The sequence below is a fragment of the Elephas maximus genome, chromosome 27 (assembly GCF_024166365.1).
Source record: "Elephas maximus indicus isolate mEleMax1 chromosome 27, mEleMax1 primary haplotype, whole genome shotgun sequence".
Lineage (NCBI taxonomy): Eukaryota > Metazoa > Chordata > Mammalia > Proboscidea > Elephantidae > Elephas > Elephas maximus.
Genome location: NC_064845.1, coordinates 1258621 through 1274455, shown reverse-complemented (window position 1 = coordinate 1274455; position 15835 = coordinate 1258621). Strand labels below are relative to the sequence as shown.

Genomic DNA, 15835 nt, shown 5'->3' with positions numbered 1-15835 from the left:
GCATATATCACTTTCTAACATGCACCATAATTTACTTATTTATTATGGTTATTGATGAGTGGCTGTCTCCCCATCCCCACCTAGAATGTAAACTCCATGAGGACAGGGATCTGGGTCTGTTTGTTCACTGACACACCTCAAGTGGCCAGCATGATGCCTGGACATATTAGGTGCTCAATGAACACTCACTGAACAACCAAATAAATGAACAAAGTGAAGTTTGTTTTGGGTTCATATGGTGACATTTTAAACTTTTAAGTATTAAAGGACATTCTCTCCAGCTAGCAGCCAGCGTTGAAAGTTACAGTGACTTACCTGAAACCACTGAAATCGCTTTCAAAGCTCTGAACACACGAAAGGTCCGCAAGGATGAAAGACTGATTTTGGTGGCTGGAAAATATGATGCAAACCTACAAGACAAAATACAGGGAGAGCTTGGGCTTGCTCAGTCCTGCAGCTGCATTGTGCATGTCACGGGGCTTCAGGTAAGATCCTGAGGCCTGTGTCCATCAAGGCAAAATCCAAAATCTGCAGTTCCACCTTCCCAGACTCACCTTAATCTCAGGATCAGGCAACATCACTCTTTATTGCTACGGACTGCATGGAGCCCGCTCTTAGCTAATCCTTGTAGTTGGACATAGATAAGGATTCCTTGAAATACTTCGTGCTATTTTTTTTTATTGTGGCTATGGGATGCTGGTGGTGCAGTGGTTAAGAGTTGTGGCTGCTAACCAGAAGGTCAGCAATTCGAATCCACCAGCTGCTCCTTGAAAACCCTATGGAGCAGTTCTTCTCTGTCCTATATATAGGGTCACTATGAGTCAGAATCGACTCAACAGCAGCTGGGTCTTTTTTTTGGTTGTGGCTACACCCATGGATAACAGAAACCAACCCAAACATTACTGACTGGTTACCATGTTCCAAGTATTAATGCACTTCTCCACAGTCTTCTAAGCTACTAGGCAGCCAAGGCCAGAAGTGAACCCTGGTGATCTGACTCCAGGGCCTGCGCTCTTACCGCTACACTATGCTGCCTCTCAGCAACAACAGCATCCAGCTGCTGAACCTCAAATGTAAAACTCTGAAATTAATAGCACCTACCTCAAAGAGTTTTTGTGAATATTAAATATGAAAACATATGCCAAGGGGTTAACAAGACACCTGGGGTGGCTAAGGGGTTAACAAGATGCCTGGGTTGCACTAAGTAATGTTAGGTTTATTATCTTTGCATGGCAATGGGACCGTTAAACACGGTCTTTCTTCTTTCTGGGACTCCCTTCTCCCCTTTTATCTTGCTGACTCTGTCCATCATTTAGATGCCAAATTGATGTCCTCTCCTTCAATCCTTACCTCACACCATAGACAACAACTGAATCAAAACAGACCATGGATTTGAACGTAAGAGCCAAAAACTAGATAGCATCTAGAAGAAAACATGAGAGAAACTCCTTGTGACCCTGCAGTAGCCAAAGACTTTTAAGACTCCTCGGTTCTTCCTACCTGTTCTGATAGCCAAATCCATACGTATCCCCTATCCTAGCACTCACCATGCCATATAGTGTTGTTGTTGCTGGGTGCCATCAAGTCAATTTCAACTCATAGCAACCCCATGTGACTGGGCAGAACTGTCCCATAGGGTTTTCTAGGCTGTCATCTTCATGGACCAGATCACCAGGTCTTTCTCCCATGGAGCCACTAGTGGTTCGAACTACCAACCTTTCGGTTTGCAGCTGAGCACAGAACCATTGTGACACCAAGTCACCATAAGTCAGAATCAACTCAACAGCAACAGATTTATGCCATATAGTAATAGTCATTCGTGGTGTATCTCCCCCTCTGGACTGTGAGCTTTAAGAGGGTGTTATGCATTGAATTGTGTCCCCCAAAATACGTAGAAATCCTATCCCCTGTCCTGTAACATGACCCTATTTGGAAATAGGGCTTTCTTTCCTTACATTAATGAGGTCATACCAGGGTAGGGTGGGTCCTAAACGTAATCAATTCTGAGTTATAAAAAGAGCAAAACAGACACAAACACACACAAGGTGGGGACAGCTGCCAAGGACTCTCAGCAGCTATGGGATGCTGAGATAGAAAAAGAAGGACCTCTCCCAGAGCCACACCCTGAATCCAGACTTCTAGCCTCCAGAACTGTGAGAAAATTGATTTCTGTTCTTTAAAGCCACCTGTTTGTGGTCTTTTTCTTACAGCAGCAACAGGAAACTAAGAAAGAGGGTGAGAACTATGTCTTTTCCATTGTCACATTCCCTATATCTTTCACACAGCCAGGCCTGAAACAGGCCAGCATTTGGGGAGGGAATAGCTGAGGGAGCAAGCGCATGAGAGTTGGCCTGGAAACAGATGTGTGCCTGGAGACCTCTGGCCAATTGGCTGCATGGTGCTGTTCAGGACTAGCCAATGCTGCACTAAGAGTTATAGGCATTATTGGCCAGGCTCCAGCACTCTGGATCGACACCGTGCCCTGGTAGAAGCAAAGGAGCTTCTTTCCCACCCTGTGTCTCCAATAAAAATCTTTAACATTCTTACGCTGTTGCAATGACAATGGAGTCCAGCCAGTTCCATGGATCTCGAAGGAAAGAAAACTCATCCAGAACAAAGCCTCTTGCCAATATTTTTATCAAAGCTTCAAAAATATAGATCCCAGTGAAGACATACCTACAAAAAAAAAATCATTTAGAACAAGAAAGAGCATGGCAAGTGATGAGAAAAGCAAGGAGCCCATCTGTCTTGTCTGGCCTTGATGAGATAGATTTTCTTCCATTTGAACGTGGTATTTAACATTCTGGTCATCAGCAAACCCAAGTTCAGAAAGGCCAGCTCCTCAGGCAAGTCCTGGTATTTAGAATTTCTGAGGAAGCGGGCCAGTGGATAAATTTGTAAAGCTCCTTTTCAATGCCTAGCCTTATGGCCATATTCTTGATACCAGTTTCAGCTGACAAGGGACGCCCTAGGACTGGGGGTGCAGGTCGTCACTCCATTCTAGAGCTGGTACTCTGATGTACAGAAGGAGGCCATGGTGAGGGAACAATGAAGAGAGTAAGTGACAAGGCAAAAAGCTGGGTCTTTCCACTTCTTCTGGGACCTACATCATGTTCTGTCCTCTATTCAATTTCTCTATTTTCCTTTTTGTCCCCTCCTCCAACTAAAAAAACAATAATTATTATAATAACAACACCCTGTTTCTCTTATTATAATTCCCAAGTTGTCAGATATTGGGTCTACACACACACACACACACACACACACACACACACACAGGCTCCATTTTGGGGACAGAAATAATCAATTTGGTCAAACAGTCTGTTGATTCAGAGTAAAAAACGTAGGCATTTTCTGGTAGACTATCCAGCCATTATTAGTCCTCAAAGCTAAACCACGGTCTTAGAAACTTGGCGAACCCCAGAGTAACCAAGTCCAAGAGCCGATGAGGTCATGAGGCTGCCACAAGCAGGAGCTCCTACCTGCTTCCGTCTTCTTCCGAGCTGCTCACCTTTTAGGTGACCAATGGAAATGCACCGGATTAAACAATGTCTGCCATGAAATATCATCTTTTAAACTCAAGTTTATTTATAAAGTTATAAGTACTTTGAAAAAAGATCAGTACTGAGGATTTGTGGTATTTTGCAAAATTTCTTCTAGATCTCAAGCAAATGAGATGGGCCGCCCCTGGCCATCATTTCTGCCTGGCCATTCAGTCTCTCATCTCCTGCCCCCCTCCCCCCCATTCTCTCTATTCCACATGAAGCCCAGATGACATCTGATATGGAGTTGAACAAGACCATCGGCAGGTCATAACAGGGACTGGGAGCTCAGTGGGGGCTCCCAGGGGGACATGTCACTGTCAACTGAAGAATATTTAAGGTATCCAATGAGGGCCATGGATGGTGTCCAGGTAGGTTAACAGAACCTCATCACCTATCTTAAGGGGCTTTCATATTCATTCTCTTGGGCACTAATAACTTGCCATCGATTTCCCCATTTAGAAGCTTTCTAACCAAAGAAAAATAAAGAAACACTGCCCATGGACTCAGCCATTCTGCCGCATGGCTCCTTTCAAGAGGACATTCTCAACAGCCTCCTCCCATCCAAATGCCTTCGTGCAGCCTCTAGCCATCCAAATGCCACCCCTGGGGAGAGCAGCAGCTTCCCCCTAGTCATATCCCCTGCCACCCCACCGCCTCTCTGCTACCAACGGCTGAGACAAGGGTTCTTTCATATCTCTGCCTTATGGGTCTTCTAGTAGTAAAAATGGCCTTAGAGCAAATAAGCTCCTAATTGGGCCACTGCTTCCTATAAGGGAGGGAGACAAGTCATTGCATCTGGCAAAGTGCTGGGCAATGCAAACCACTGCTGCAGGAGCAATGCCCTCCCCTGGCTCTGTCTCCTCCACACGTCCTGCTCCATGGGCCACAAAGCCTCCTAGGGAAGCCGCGATAAAGAATGGGCAGTGGCCCCTACATTCCCACTCTGCTCCCACACCGAACAGCCAACTCTCCAAAAGGGAGGCCATTTTCTCTAGTGTTGCTGCCAGAGTGGTTTCTGTTCCCAGTGGTGTCCTGTGCCCTCCCCAGGACAGTCCCAGAGCTGGCTGGCCTTAACCGGATTCCTGGTCCCACCCAGCAACAGAGAGGGACCCTTCCTACAATGGCCCCAGCAAGGAGGGAGGATTGTCTCCAAGGACAGATGGACCTGCCCAGACCTTTCAGTCAGAGAAAGGGCAACTTCCAATGTCTGACCTATAGCCCATGTTCCAGAAATCCTTAGAACCAAATAAAGCAGGAAGGATATAGTCTGGGATTCAGAGAATACTTCTAGGAAGATGGTAGAGCAAGTGGAAGTGACAAGACTGCTCTCCCAAATTCCCATTCTAAAAATCTATGGAACAGTCTGAAAACAAAAACATTTACTGAAGAAGCATAATGAAAACTGAGCATTCCCCAGATTCCAGAAGGAAAGTCTCCACAGGTCATCAACCCATCTTTCCCAGGAGCACCCACCTCACTCAATGCCCTTTTTCCCCAGCCTGATGACATGGTCCATTCCCTGACCAGTTACTCCAGCGTCTGGAAGTTCTCAACCCCACTCCATGTTGGAGACACAAACCACCTTGCAGTCAGCTCTGTCACATCCCTGGGGTAAAGGGCTTTATTACTTGTGTGCTTAAGTCCCTCAAGACTGAGACAGAGTAGACGAACCACTGCTTAGTCACTGCATAAATATCAGATCAACCATTCCATCTGCAAGAGGCTTTTTACCTCTATCTGAACCTGCATGGGTCTCTTTGAAATTCTGGAGAATCCGAAGGGAAATATGTATCCACAAGGGCAACCAATGCAAGAGAGGTAGTATAATACTTGGAACTTTCTGAATAAAACACCAGGAATGTTACATGTCAGCATCCTTAAAAAGGAATCTACAAGGAACTGAGTAAAGGAAGGAGGAAAATCAAGAATACAAAAGACATTTAGAAAATATTAAAAATTGAAATGCCACTTATTAAAACCTAGGGGACAGTGCCAAAGCTGTACTCATAATTACTGTCTCTATAAATATTTCCAATGTTTACAGAAGGAGAATGAATGAGACATTTAAAATCATATTTTAGAAAACATTACATCCTAATGAAAGTAAGATAAAGAGCATAAAGGAAGCTAGAAGAGAAAATAAATTCTATTTTAAAATAGAATTTAAGAGATGATTTTAGAAAACAAAAATCAAGCCCCTGAGGACATCTAAGTCAATTGGCATAATAAAATCTATTAAGAAAACATTCTGCATCCCACTTTGGAGACTGGTGTCTGGGGTCATAAATGCTAGCAAGCAGCCATCTAATATACATCAATGGGTCTCAACCCACCTGGAACAAAGGAGAATGAAGAACGCCAAAGACACAAGGTAATTATGAGCCCAAGAGACAGAAAGGACCACATAAACCAAAGACTACATCAGCCTGAGACCAGAAGAACTGGATGGTGCCTGTCTATAACCGATGTCTGCCCTGACAGGGAACACAACAGAAAACCCCTGAGGGAGCAGGAGAGCAGAGGGATGCAGACCCCAAATTCTTGTAAAAAGACCAGACTTAATGGTCTGACTGAGACTAGAAGAACCCCGGAGGTCATGGCCCCAGACCTTCTGTTAGCCCAAGACAGGAACCATTCCCAAAGCCAACTCTTCAGACAGGGATTGGACTGGACTGTGGGATAGAAAATGATACTGGTGAAGAATGAGCTTCTTGGATCAAGTAGATCCATGAGACTATGTTGGCATCTTCTGTCTGGAGGGGAGATGAGAGGGCAGAGGGGGTCAGAAACTAGCCGAATGGACACAAAAATAGAGAGTGGAAAGAAGGAGTGTGCTGTCTCATTAGGGGGAGAGCAATTAGGAGTATACAGTAAGGTGTATATAAATTTTTGTATGAGAGACTGACTTGATTTGTAAACTTTCACTTAAAGCACAATAAAAATTAAAAAAAAAATCAAGCCCCTGACAAATCTAGACACACACAAAAAGAAAACATATGAACAAAATTATAAATGAGAAAGAGGATATAGCAAAATATTGAGAGGATTTTTGAAATTAACAAAAGATCAATTACCAAGGGAAAAAATATTTAAAGAAGCTATTCAAACTAATCCCTCCACACTCCACCATCTAACTTCTTATATCCCAGCCTGCAAAAAAGATTTGCAGATAAAATGATTTAATGGGTAATTCTCTCTCTGTCTCTCTATCTCTGTCATTTAATTTTCAAGGGATGTCTCATTCCCATGTTACATGGAAAAAATAGAAAGCCATCCAACTCATCAAGGGAGAGAAAACAAATGCTGACAACAAACTTTATCAAGGACATCACAATAGTTTTCATATAACAACAAGAATTAGAAGATACAATGAAAGAAAAGACCATACCTACAATAGCAAAGAGTAAAATCTACAGACACAAATTTAACAAGAAATGTGAAAGATGTATATAAAGAAAACTTTGAAGCATTCTGAAGGATACAAAAAAAATTTTTTAACAAATGAAAGACATATGTTCTCTATGAGCTCCAAATTCATGAAGATGTAAATTATCTCTTAGTTCATTTAGAAATGTTATCACCATTTCAATAAAACTAACCAAGCTGACTACAAAGTTCATGCAGAAAAATAAACTAAGAAGAAGAGCCATAAAAGCTCTCAAAATGAGGAGCAAAGAGGGATCTGTAGCAGTCTAGATATTACAACGTTAGACAACCTTGATAAAGAGTCTGTTTCTGGTATACGAAAATATGGGCAAATGGAACAAAAGACAAAGTCCAGATACAAACCCAAGTAGGAAGGTAACATCTTAAATCAGTGATGAAAAGATGAACTATTTAATAAACAATGATAGCACAAATGGAGAGTCACTGGGGATGAAAAAATAAAGTTAGATCTATTCATCACATTCTAATAAATCCTTTTTTAAAAATAAATCCCAAATTAATCAAATATTTTAAATTAAAAAAAATATAAAATCACTGGAAGAAAGCATGGGGAAATTTTTTAATAACTATTAAATTCTAGAAAAGGCAAAACTGGTTTATAGTGACAAAAAGCAGATCAGTGTTTGCCTGGGGTAGGGAGTGGGGCAAAGGATTGTCTACAAAGATGCTCAGAGGAACTTCCTGGGGTGTTTGAAGTGGTCTGTATGTTAGTTGTGGCAGTTTCTATCTCAGAGTTAAACCTCAATAAACAGCCTCGTATTATTTATTCAGTTTATTATTCAATAGATTTCTGAAATAGTAAAGCAGTAAATATGCCAAATTAGAAAAATTATGACAACATATAAGAGAATACTTAGCAAAACATGAAACACTGCAAGCTTAAAAAATTAACTTGCACATCTTAAGAGCCAATTAAAAATCACAGACTAAAAGTTGATATTTTAATTATACGAAGAACTCACACAAACTGACTAGGAAAGAAAAACACTAAGGCTAGATAAATAAAACCAAAAAAAAAAACAAAAAACAAAACCAAACCCAATGCCATCGAGTTGATTTCTACTCATAGTGACCCTATATATAAATAGGCATACGTAACTAACAAATGATAAGCATCAAAAAAGTCCAACTCAACAAGAAATTAAGGAAATGTAAATATTTTAACCCCATAAGTTAGTGAAGAAAAAAAACGTAATCCTGGCAAGCACATGGTATGACTGGTCATTAGAACACATTGCTGATGGCAGAGTAAACTGACACAAACTTTGTGAGAAATAATTTGTCAGTATATATATTACAAAAGCATTAAAATGTTTAGACCTTTTGACCTAGCAAACTCATCGCTAAGAGTCTATCCTAATAAAATAATAATTTAAAAGATAACTTTATGCAAAAAGAGGCTTAGTGCAATGCTATTTATAGTAGTAAAACACTAGAGCAGTTAAGTAAATTATGGTTTATTCGCCTAAGAAAATACACAGCTGTAAAAATGAATTCCTATAAAGCCCACATAAGCACAAAGAAAACCACTTAAAAGCCAAACTTAACGTGTTATTACTACAAGTATAATTTTAAAAGGTGTTTAAAGACGGTTGTAAAAAAATAAAAATAAAACCGACCATGTCAGCATTTAGGAGCCCTAGTGGTGGCTAAGAGCTTGGCTGCTAACCAAAAGGTTGGCAGTTTGAATCCACCAGTTGCTCCTTGGAAACCCTATGGGGCAGTTCTACTCTGCCCTATAGGGTTGCTATGAGTCAGAATTGATGTGATGGCAACGGGTCTTTTTTTGTTGTTTTTGGTGCTAGCATTTGTGCTGGGGAATTGGGATTACGAGTGACTTCTTTTTTGCTGTCTCTAAAATTGTCAGTGTAACCATAATTCTTCAGGTGTATTTTTTTGAAAAGGCAGGACAGGCGAGTGAAGAAAACATACTTACTCAGGAATGTTACTGTCATTGCCACTGTTGTGCTTAGCAGGGATGCTGGCCATGAACACGCAGTTGACGGTGACCGTGCAGATGATGAACACGCTAAATACTGTGGCTGGCGTCCATTAAGGCAGATACACGCTGGACGGTGAGCGTCATCAGTGACCGTAATGGAGGCTGTGAGTGTCCCCCAGGGCTCCTTTCCCACAGGTTTGTCATCCTCTAACAGGGAAGGTTGGCTGAGAACAGCTCGCAGTTCTTCCTTCTCTGGAGTACTGTCCTCAGTGAAGAGGAATCACCTCTCCTAGAGGGCTGCAAACCCCCTCCCATGTGTCTGACTGACTCAGACTTGCAAATGCTGGCTCTTTGTGCCAAGGGAGGACACCCCTGGGGTGCAATTCACATTCTGGAGCTCCCCATGGGGTCAGGCTACAGCATACCCCAGCTGAGGCCCATCTTTGGGGCTCCTCCTTTTGCCTGGGCTTCCCTCTCTTTCCTTTTCCAGCAAGCATTGCCCCCCCCACCACTACATTACTTGAACGAGAATCTCCATCTCAGGCTCTGCTTCTAGGGAACCCAGCCTCCAAGCTCTTCATGACTATCCTCCTAGGGAATCCAGCTTCCATAGCTCTTCATGGCCATCCTCCTAGGGAACCCAGCCTCCATAGCTCTTCCTGAACATCCTTCTCAACATTTCATCATCTCTACCAATCACTATCTTTTTTACCTCGCCTTGTCTAAATCTGCCTAGTCTCTCCCTAATCCCTTGTACACTTCAGAAATGTTAACAATCCCTACCTGTCTTTATGCTTTAAGACTGAAATCGCAAACTCAGACGTCTCAGAAGTCTGGCAAGTAATACAAACAGGTGAGAGGGACTGACGCTGAGCAGAAGAGAGTGAGGAGACATGTGAAACACAACCTACTAGTCCCCACTGATAGAGGCCACTGTCTCCCACTGCACTGATGTTGGCTGCACAGGAATGCAGCCCTCGCCTTGCCAGAGGTGCCATTTTTTCAAGAAATGCTTGAAATCTGGACTTTTATCAGAATGCAAACTATTTTCAAAAAATGTTTCAAACACTGTAGTTCTGACACAACACATCTACCAGCGAGATGTGGTTCACTGGTCACCAGTTTACAGCCTTGGCTTGGGTCTCAACTTAGATGTCTCTTTCTCTAAGAAGAATGTGTGGGTGGTGCAAATGGCTGACCTGCGGTTGGCTGCTAACATATAAGGCTGGCGGTTCAAGTCCACCCAGAGGCACCTCAAAGAAAGGTCTGGTAATCTACTGCCAAGAATTCAGCCACTGAAAACCTTTTGGAGCACAGTTCTACTCTAACAAATATGGGGTCGCCATGAGTCAGAACTGACTCAATGGCAACTGTGTAGTTTCTCCAAGAAGCCATACCTGATACCTCCGAAGCATGGCAGTGCCTCTCCACATACTTCATCTCACTAACAAAACTGCCTGCCTTTTGATTGTCTCCCTTTGAAGCCATAGGATCCAAGGGCAGGGGCCATACCTTGGTCCCCCCTTGTATCCCTGGTACCTAGCACAGTGCCCACCGTGAAGCAGTAGACACACAATCGTATTTGTTGAAAGGATGAGCAATTTGTTTGCACTCAATGAACATGCCTACATGACTCCTCTTTTGAAAGGAGTTGGGCCCTGTCCTCAGGGATGGTGGCAGGAGGTGGAGGAGACAGACATGTAAGAAAAGAACAACTGTAGTACACACACCGCAGTGCCTCAGGGAAACCGTACAAGCATGGAGGTGGGCCAGGCATGGGGGGGACAGAGACCACGGTCCTGAGAGGCAAGGGGGGTGCATGGAAAGATGAAGAGCAGACGGGAACGTGGGGTGGAGGTAGGGTGGCAGGAGCATTCCAGACAGAGGGAACGAGAACAGTAACACAGAGGCGTGAGAGATCACTGAACTGGAGAACCATAAACAACGCTGTGTCCCCGGAGTGAAAGGGGGAGGAAAGGTTCTGGAGAGATGCGGACAGGAAGCAAGCTGATCATCCGCCCACACATTCAGCAAGGACCGATTGGACACAACCACATAAAGGGCCAGGGTAGACTGTGACAACACAGGGTGTCCGTGGCCCGCTCCTTATCCTGTTTACACCCTGGTGGGGGACACGGGGTCTTACAAGGCTGGGTGTGCAGAGAAGGAGAACCAGGAGCAAACGCAGGAGGCTCCGGGAGTGCATGGGAGCTCAGAGCGCTCGACTCGGACTTGCTGTGGAGGAGCCCAGGCTGGGGCCACCGCCCAGGACAGGGCTGTCCCCAGCTCCGAATCAAATTCAGCTGGAACCTCTTTCGTTACTCACTAAAATCTCTATAAAATAAAGCAGTTTCCATGTGCCAGCCTGGTGGTGGTGGCCCTCTCATTTGGACCATGAAATTTCCTAGCCCAGTGGTCAGGGTCCTGTGCTGTGCCCAAAAAGGGCTCAGATCCCTTAAAGAAAGACATTCAAAAAAGAGAGAGAGAGGGAGACTAATGCTTTTGTTGTTCAACTCGACCCTCAGGGCCTCTTGGTGGTGCAGATCCTGCTGTAAAACCAAGCCACAGGGTAAAAATTTGATTTTGCAACTCGATGCCAAAGCTCCTGAATTCCTGGGGTAAATCCCCACCCAGTGAGACGGCAGAGCCCATGCTAACCAAGCAACTCCTTTAGCTGCCAAATTCTGCCCCAAGCAGCCCTGTCTGCTCCCCAAGAAAGGCCTCAGCAGCAGCATCACCCAGAGCCCCCCACTGCCCTGAGATGCCCTCAGCCTTAGAGCCCAGGCCAGCCCACACCCGTGGAAGGGGGTATCTGTCTGCCTTCCCCATTATCTCTTTGCCCTCTGCTGCTCTCTGGCTGACAGATCTCAGCCTCCTCTCCAGCTCTGCAGATTTACTCTCCTCAGCTCCAGGAACCCCTGCCATCAGCCTGGTCCAGCTCTGTGACAAAGCCCTTGGCCACTCCTGCCTCCACCCCGGGGTCTTATGCACTTTTCGTGGGGGCTCAACTTAGTAAAAGGATATGAATGAATCAAAACTCTAATGGCTAAACTTCTGATTGGATTGAAAGGTCCAAAAACGAACAAGGCATGCTTGGCACTGAAGCGGTAGATGGTTCTCTTTTTGTTCAACACCATAAATGTCTGCAAAAAAACACACACACACACGCACAAGTGGAATGACAATATCATGAGTGCATTTAGAGAAAAGTCAGGGAAGCATGGGCAGAGGTGCGGTTTGGCTGATTGTGAAAACTACTGCTTCTTGGAGAGCTGGCATTCTGAAGCCCCAAGTACTTTCTGACCAGCCTACACTGTTGCTTTGGAGCCAACCAACCTCCCACGTAGCTGGGATTCACTCAGGGTCTCAAGGTAAGTGGACTCTTCACCCAATGGGATGCTCTGGAGGCACCAGAGATGCAGAGTAGGGCCCCTGCAAATGCAGGAAGCAGGGGTGTAGAATCGTCAACAGGGCAGAGCAAGCCCCTTCCTGCGGCTCTGTATCCTCTATGGCACGTGTCTGTGGAGACAAGGACTAGAGGAGAATTTGAGGAGATGGAAGTGGGGTTAAACATTTACATTCAGCAGATTAAATTATTATTTTTTTTTATTACCAGTGAAATCTTTGTAGTGAATCTCAGCATAGTCGGGACCTCCAGAGTCCATATTATTACACCTCAGGTCTGAGCAGTTCCACATGGCAAGAGTCTGCCATTCAACTCTAACCTCGAGGATCTTCAAGACGCCATCAAGGTTCCCAGAGTTGCTATCCCATCCTCCCCATGAAAATCAGGGCAAATCTGCTCAGTGGTTCCCATCTAGCAGGGGAGTGGGATACTGCCCCTACAGAAGGCATCTGGAAATCTGCGTGGGTGCTTTTGTTTGTCATAACGAGTAAGGACTCTTTTGGCCTTTGGTGGGTAGGTCCAGGGTGTCCACCTAAAGTGCCCAGTCGCGCCCCCTTGCTCTGGGAGTGAAGCATCCCCCAGACAACAACCCACTACTCACAGGCTTCTAACACTGACCCCCAGACCTCCCTCTCTCCATAACGCTAGGCTGCTTGTCCTCTTCTCTGTCCCTCAGGCCATCAGTTACAAACGCCTTCACAGAGTGAGGGTCATTCCTGTCTCACTACCCCTCTCAGATTTGTAGGGGGTGCCGCTTGACCATGTAATCCAGCATGCTCTCAGACAGAAAAGACAGATCTTATCACCAAGCCCAGAGACAGCAGGATGGGTGCTGCCTTGACTGGGGCGCCAGACTCTCAGCCACTGCCAACCAGCAACCTTCCTTGGGTGACATGCCGAACCAACTGTCTGGTGGCCAGGGGACTGGAAGGAAAAGTGTGGACTAGGATATTTTCCTTTGCCTCCATAACAAAACGAAATGGGCCACAGTGTTCTTTAAAAGCTAGGAACCGAGAGCCCAAGACCCACCTTGGGGATTCTGTGCCCTTCCTTTGGAGACAATTTTACAGCAAAGAACAAACAAATCACCCCCAGATTAATAGGTGGCGTGATCTGGCTCTGCTTCTGTGCCCTTTGATTTTGATGTTTTATTAATGCTTCTTCTGACTGCTTTAAATATTTTAACTAATGGTGTATTTAACTACACTTGCCAGGGCTTTAACGATTGAAATGATAGGTAGCAGCTCATGGTGCCTGCTTGCTGACACATCTCCACTCCATCTCCCTGTAGCTATCTCTAAAATGGCAGCCCCTAAGGAGAGGTGGTGGCCTGTGACTATGGACAGAGCCCTTGGATCTCAGTCCCAGCTCCACCACCGACGCATAAGCCACTTTGCCTGGCTTGGCTTCAGTTTCCTCACCTGTAAAGTGGAACTCTAGAGACAACCACGCATATACCATGAGACTGTTGGGAGCATCAGTCATGTGAGATCATGGGTGTGGACACTCAAAACCAGTACCATGTTTTCTGACCTAAAGGGAGGGCCCAGCCTAAGAGATGGTCTTAGGACATACACCCATGCTGGGACAGAGCCTGTTCTGCTAGGTCTGCCTGCACGACACCGAGCTGCTGACTGACTTGGGGGTGTCCTAACCAGCCTTGAGGCAGACGGAGGCCTCCAGCAGTTAACTCACCTCCAACAACGGTGCCTCCAAGAAGCCCCTGGAGTTCTGTGGCATAAGGAGTACTCTTGCTCCCTCATCTCTTTTCCCTTTGCTTGTCCCTCCCACTTATACCCCACTTTCCTCTATACACAGGGTCCCCTTTTGGGCTGGCATCCCTAAGTACCCCAATTTAAGGACATACAAGCCTGACGACCTTTCTCTGAGAGGTCAGTTTTTCATGAGTGTCAGAAAAGAATGCTCTTAGCATCCAACACTCTCTAGGACCTCCCCCAAGTCCCCCAGCCTCCTTTCTCCCTGACCTCAGTCTGGAGAGGTAGGTTTTCCATTCCCTGTTAGGATCACACAGAGGATGACCACATGGTCTCCTGACACAGGATGACCCACAGAGGACCGCCTACACAGCTCCAGACTTTCGAGCAGCCACCAGAGGAGCCCAGAGTTCATATTCTCTCACTCAGGGACCCTTTTAAGGAATTTTACTAAGATTTTCCTACAAAAACTACATCCAGGTAGATAAAAGAGCAAGCCCCATGGGATTTATCTATAATCTGCTTGTGCCCCCCTGGTTACCATTTTATTAGACTTCATTTATTGAGCTCTTGCTACGTGTCAAGAGGTGTCTAGGACTTTGACCTTCATTACCTTATTTGGTAGCCTAGAGAGCCTATTGTCCAAGAGTTTTTCAAGGTAAAATCTTGTTGCTGAAATGGGTATGCCTGGACAGTGATATTAATCCTGCATACCAATATAATGCATCACAATTTATAAAGTGCTTCTTTAGCATGTCTATGCTGTAGGGAAAACAGGCATTATTCCCATTTTACAGTTTAAGAAAGCGAGGATTAATGAAGTGACTTACCCAAAGTCATAAAGCCAACCGCTTGAAATGACCTACACCTCAACTTTTCTGACTGCTAGTCCAGTTCTCTTTCCAGACATCATTTTGTGTTTCCTCTATGTGCCTTCTGCACTTTCTGATGTTCCTTGTCCTCATGTCCTTCCCCAAAACATGCATTACAGAGAGAAAAATGGTGGTTGAAAAGGGTTCTCAGGACTATGAAGGCAAAGACAGGGTATGATTGCAAAGAAGAGGTAGGAATTGATGTTTGGAGAACCTAGTAATGTTAGTTACAACTAGATGGTCAAACCACCCAGCCTCCCACAGGAGTACCTTATGATTTCTGTAGTAGGGGTCCAAGTCTTCCAGGGGCTTCGCTACGAGCTCGGGGGGAATGTCACCGTACAGCTTGGGCAACTTCCTGGAGACCTTTAGGTCAAGCTGAGGCCGAGGCTTGGGCTCCGTGGCTGTCTGATCTTTGGATTTCTTTCTCTCCTTTTCGATGGCGATCCGCTTATTGATTGCAGCCAAAGAGTCAGGGGTGAAGGGACGGAAATTCCGTTCATCTGGGAAGATGATCGTGTAGAACCTGTCGTCCATCTTTACCCTTGGGACAGAGACAGACAGCAGCTCCTGAGAGCTTTCAGGAGGTAGGAATAATGCAGGCTTCCCTGGGATTCCACCCTCAAAGGACAGTGCCATCAGAGTCTATGGGAGCAGGGACTGAGATGAGGGGGCTTGGGAGCTCGCTGCTGAGGGACAGGTCAGCGGTGACCGCCACTGTAGATAGCTGGAACTTCGGGCACAGCCAAGACCAAAAAAAAAAAAAAAGCAGGGTATTATTCCTAGAGTACCTGGGGATAGGTGGGAAGCTGAGTTCAGGAACAAGTTGGCAGAGGAAGCCCCGTCTTTAAAACTGAGGCCCAAGCAACACGCAAGGCAATAAGGCTGAATCGGCTGAACTACTGATG

At 45.2% G+C, this 15835-nt stretch overlaps 1 protein-coding gene across 1 annotated transcript in view; it reads right to left on the bottom strand.

Annotated features, from left to right (window-relative positions):
* The window catches only part of SCN11A (sodium voltage-gated channel alpha subunit 11), a 92494-nt gene extending 77030 nt beyond the window's left edge, over nucleotides 1-15464 (bottom strand). The window contains exons 1-5 of the mRNA XM_049870798.1: nucleotides 15198-15464; nucleotides 11959-12077; nucleotides 8929-9030; nucleotides 2548-2676; nucleotides 316-410 (exon numbers count right to left, since the gene is read on the bottom strand). Of these exons, the coding sequence (XP_049726755.1) occupies nucleotides 316-410; nucleotides 2548-2676; nucleotides 8929-9030; nucleotides 11959-12077; nucleotides 15198-15464 (712 nt within the window). The remainder of the gene's footprint in view (nucleotides 1-315; nucleotides 411-2547; nucleotides 2677-8928; nucleotides 9031-11958; nucleotides 12078-15197) is intronic.
* Between the last annotated feature and the right edge of the window lie 371 nt (nucleotides 15465-15835).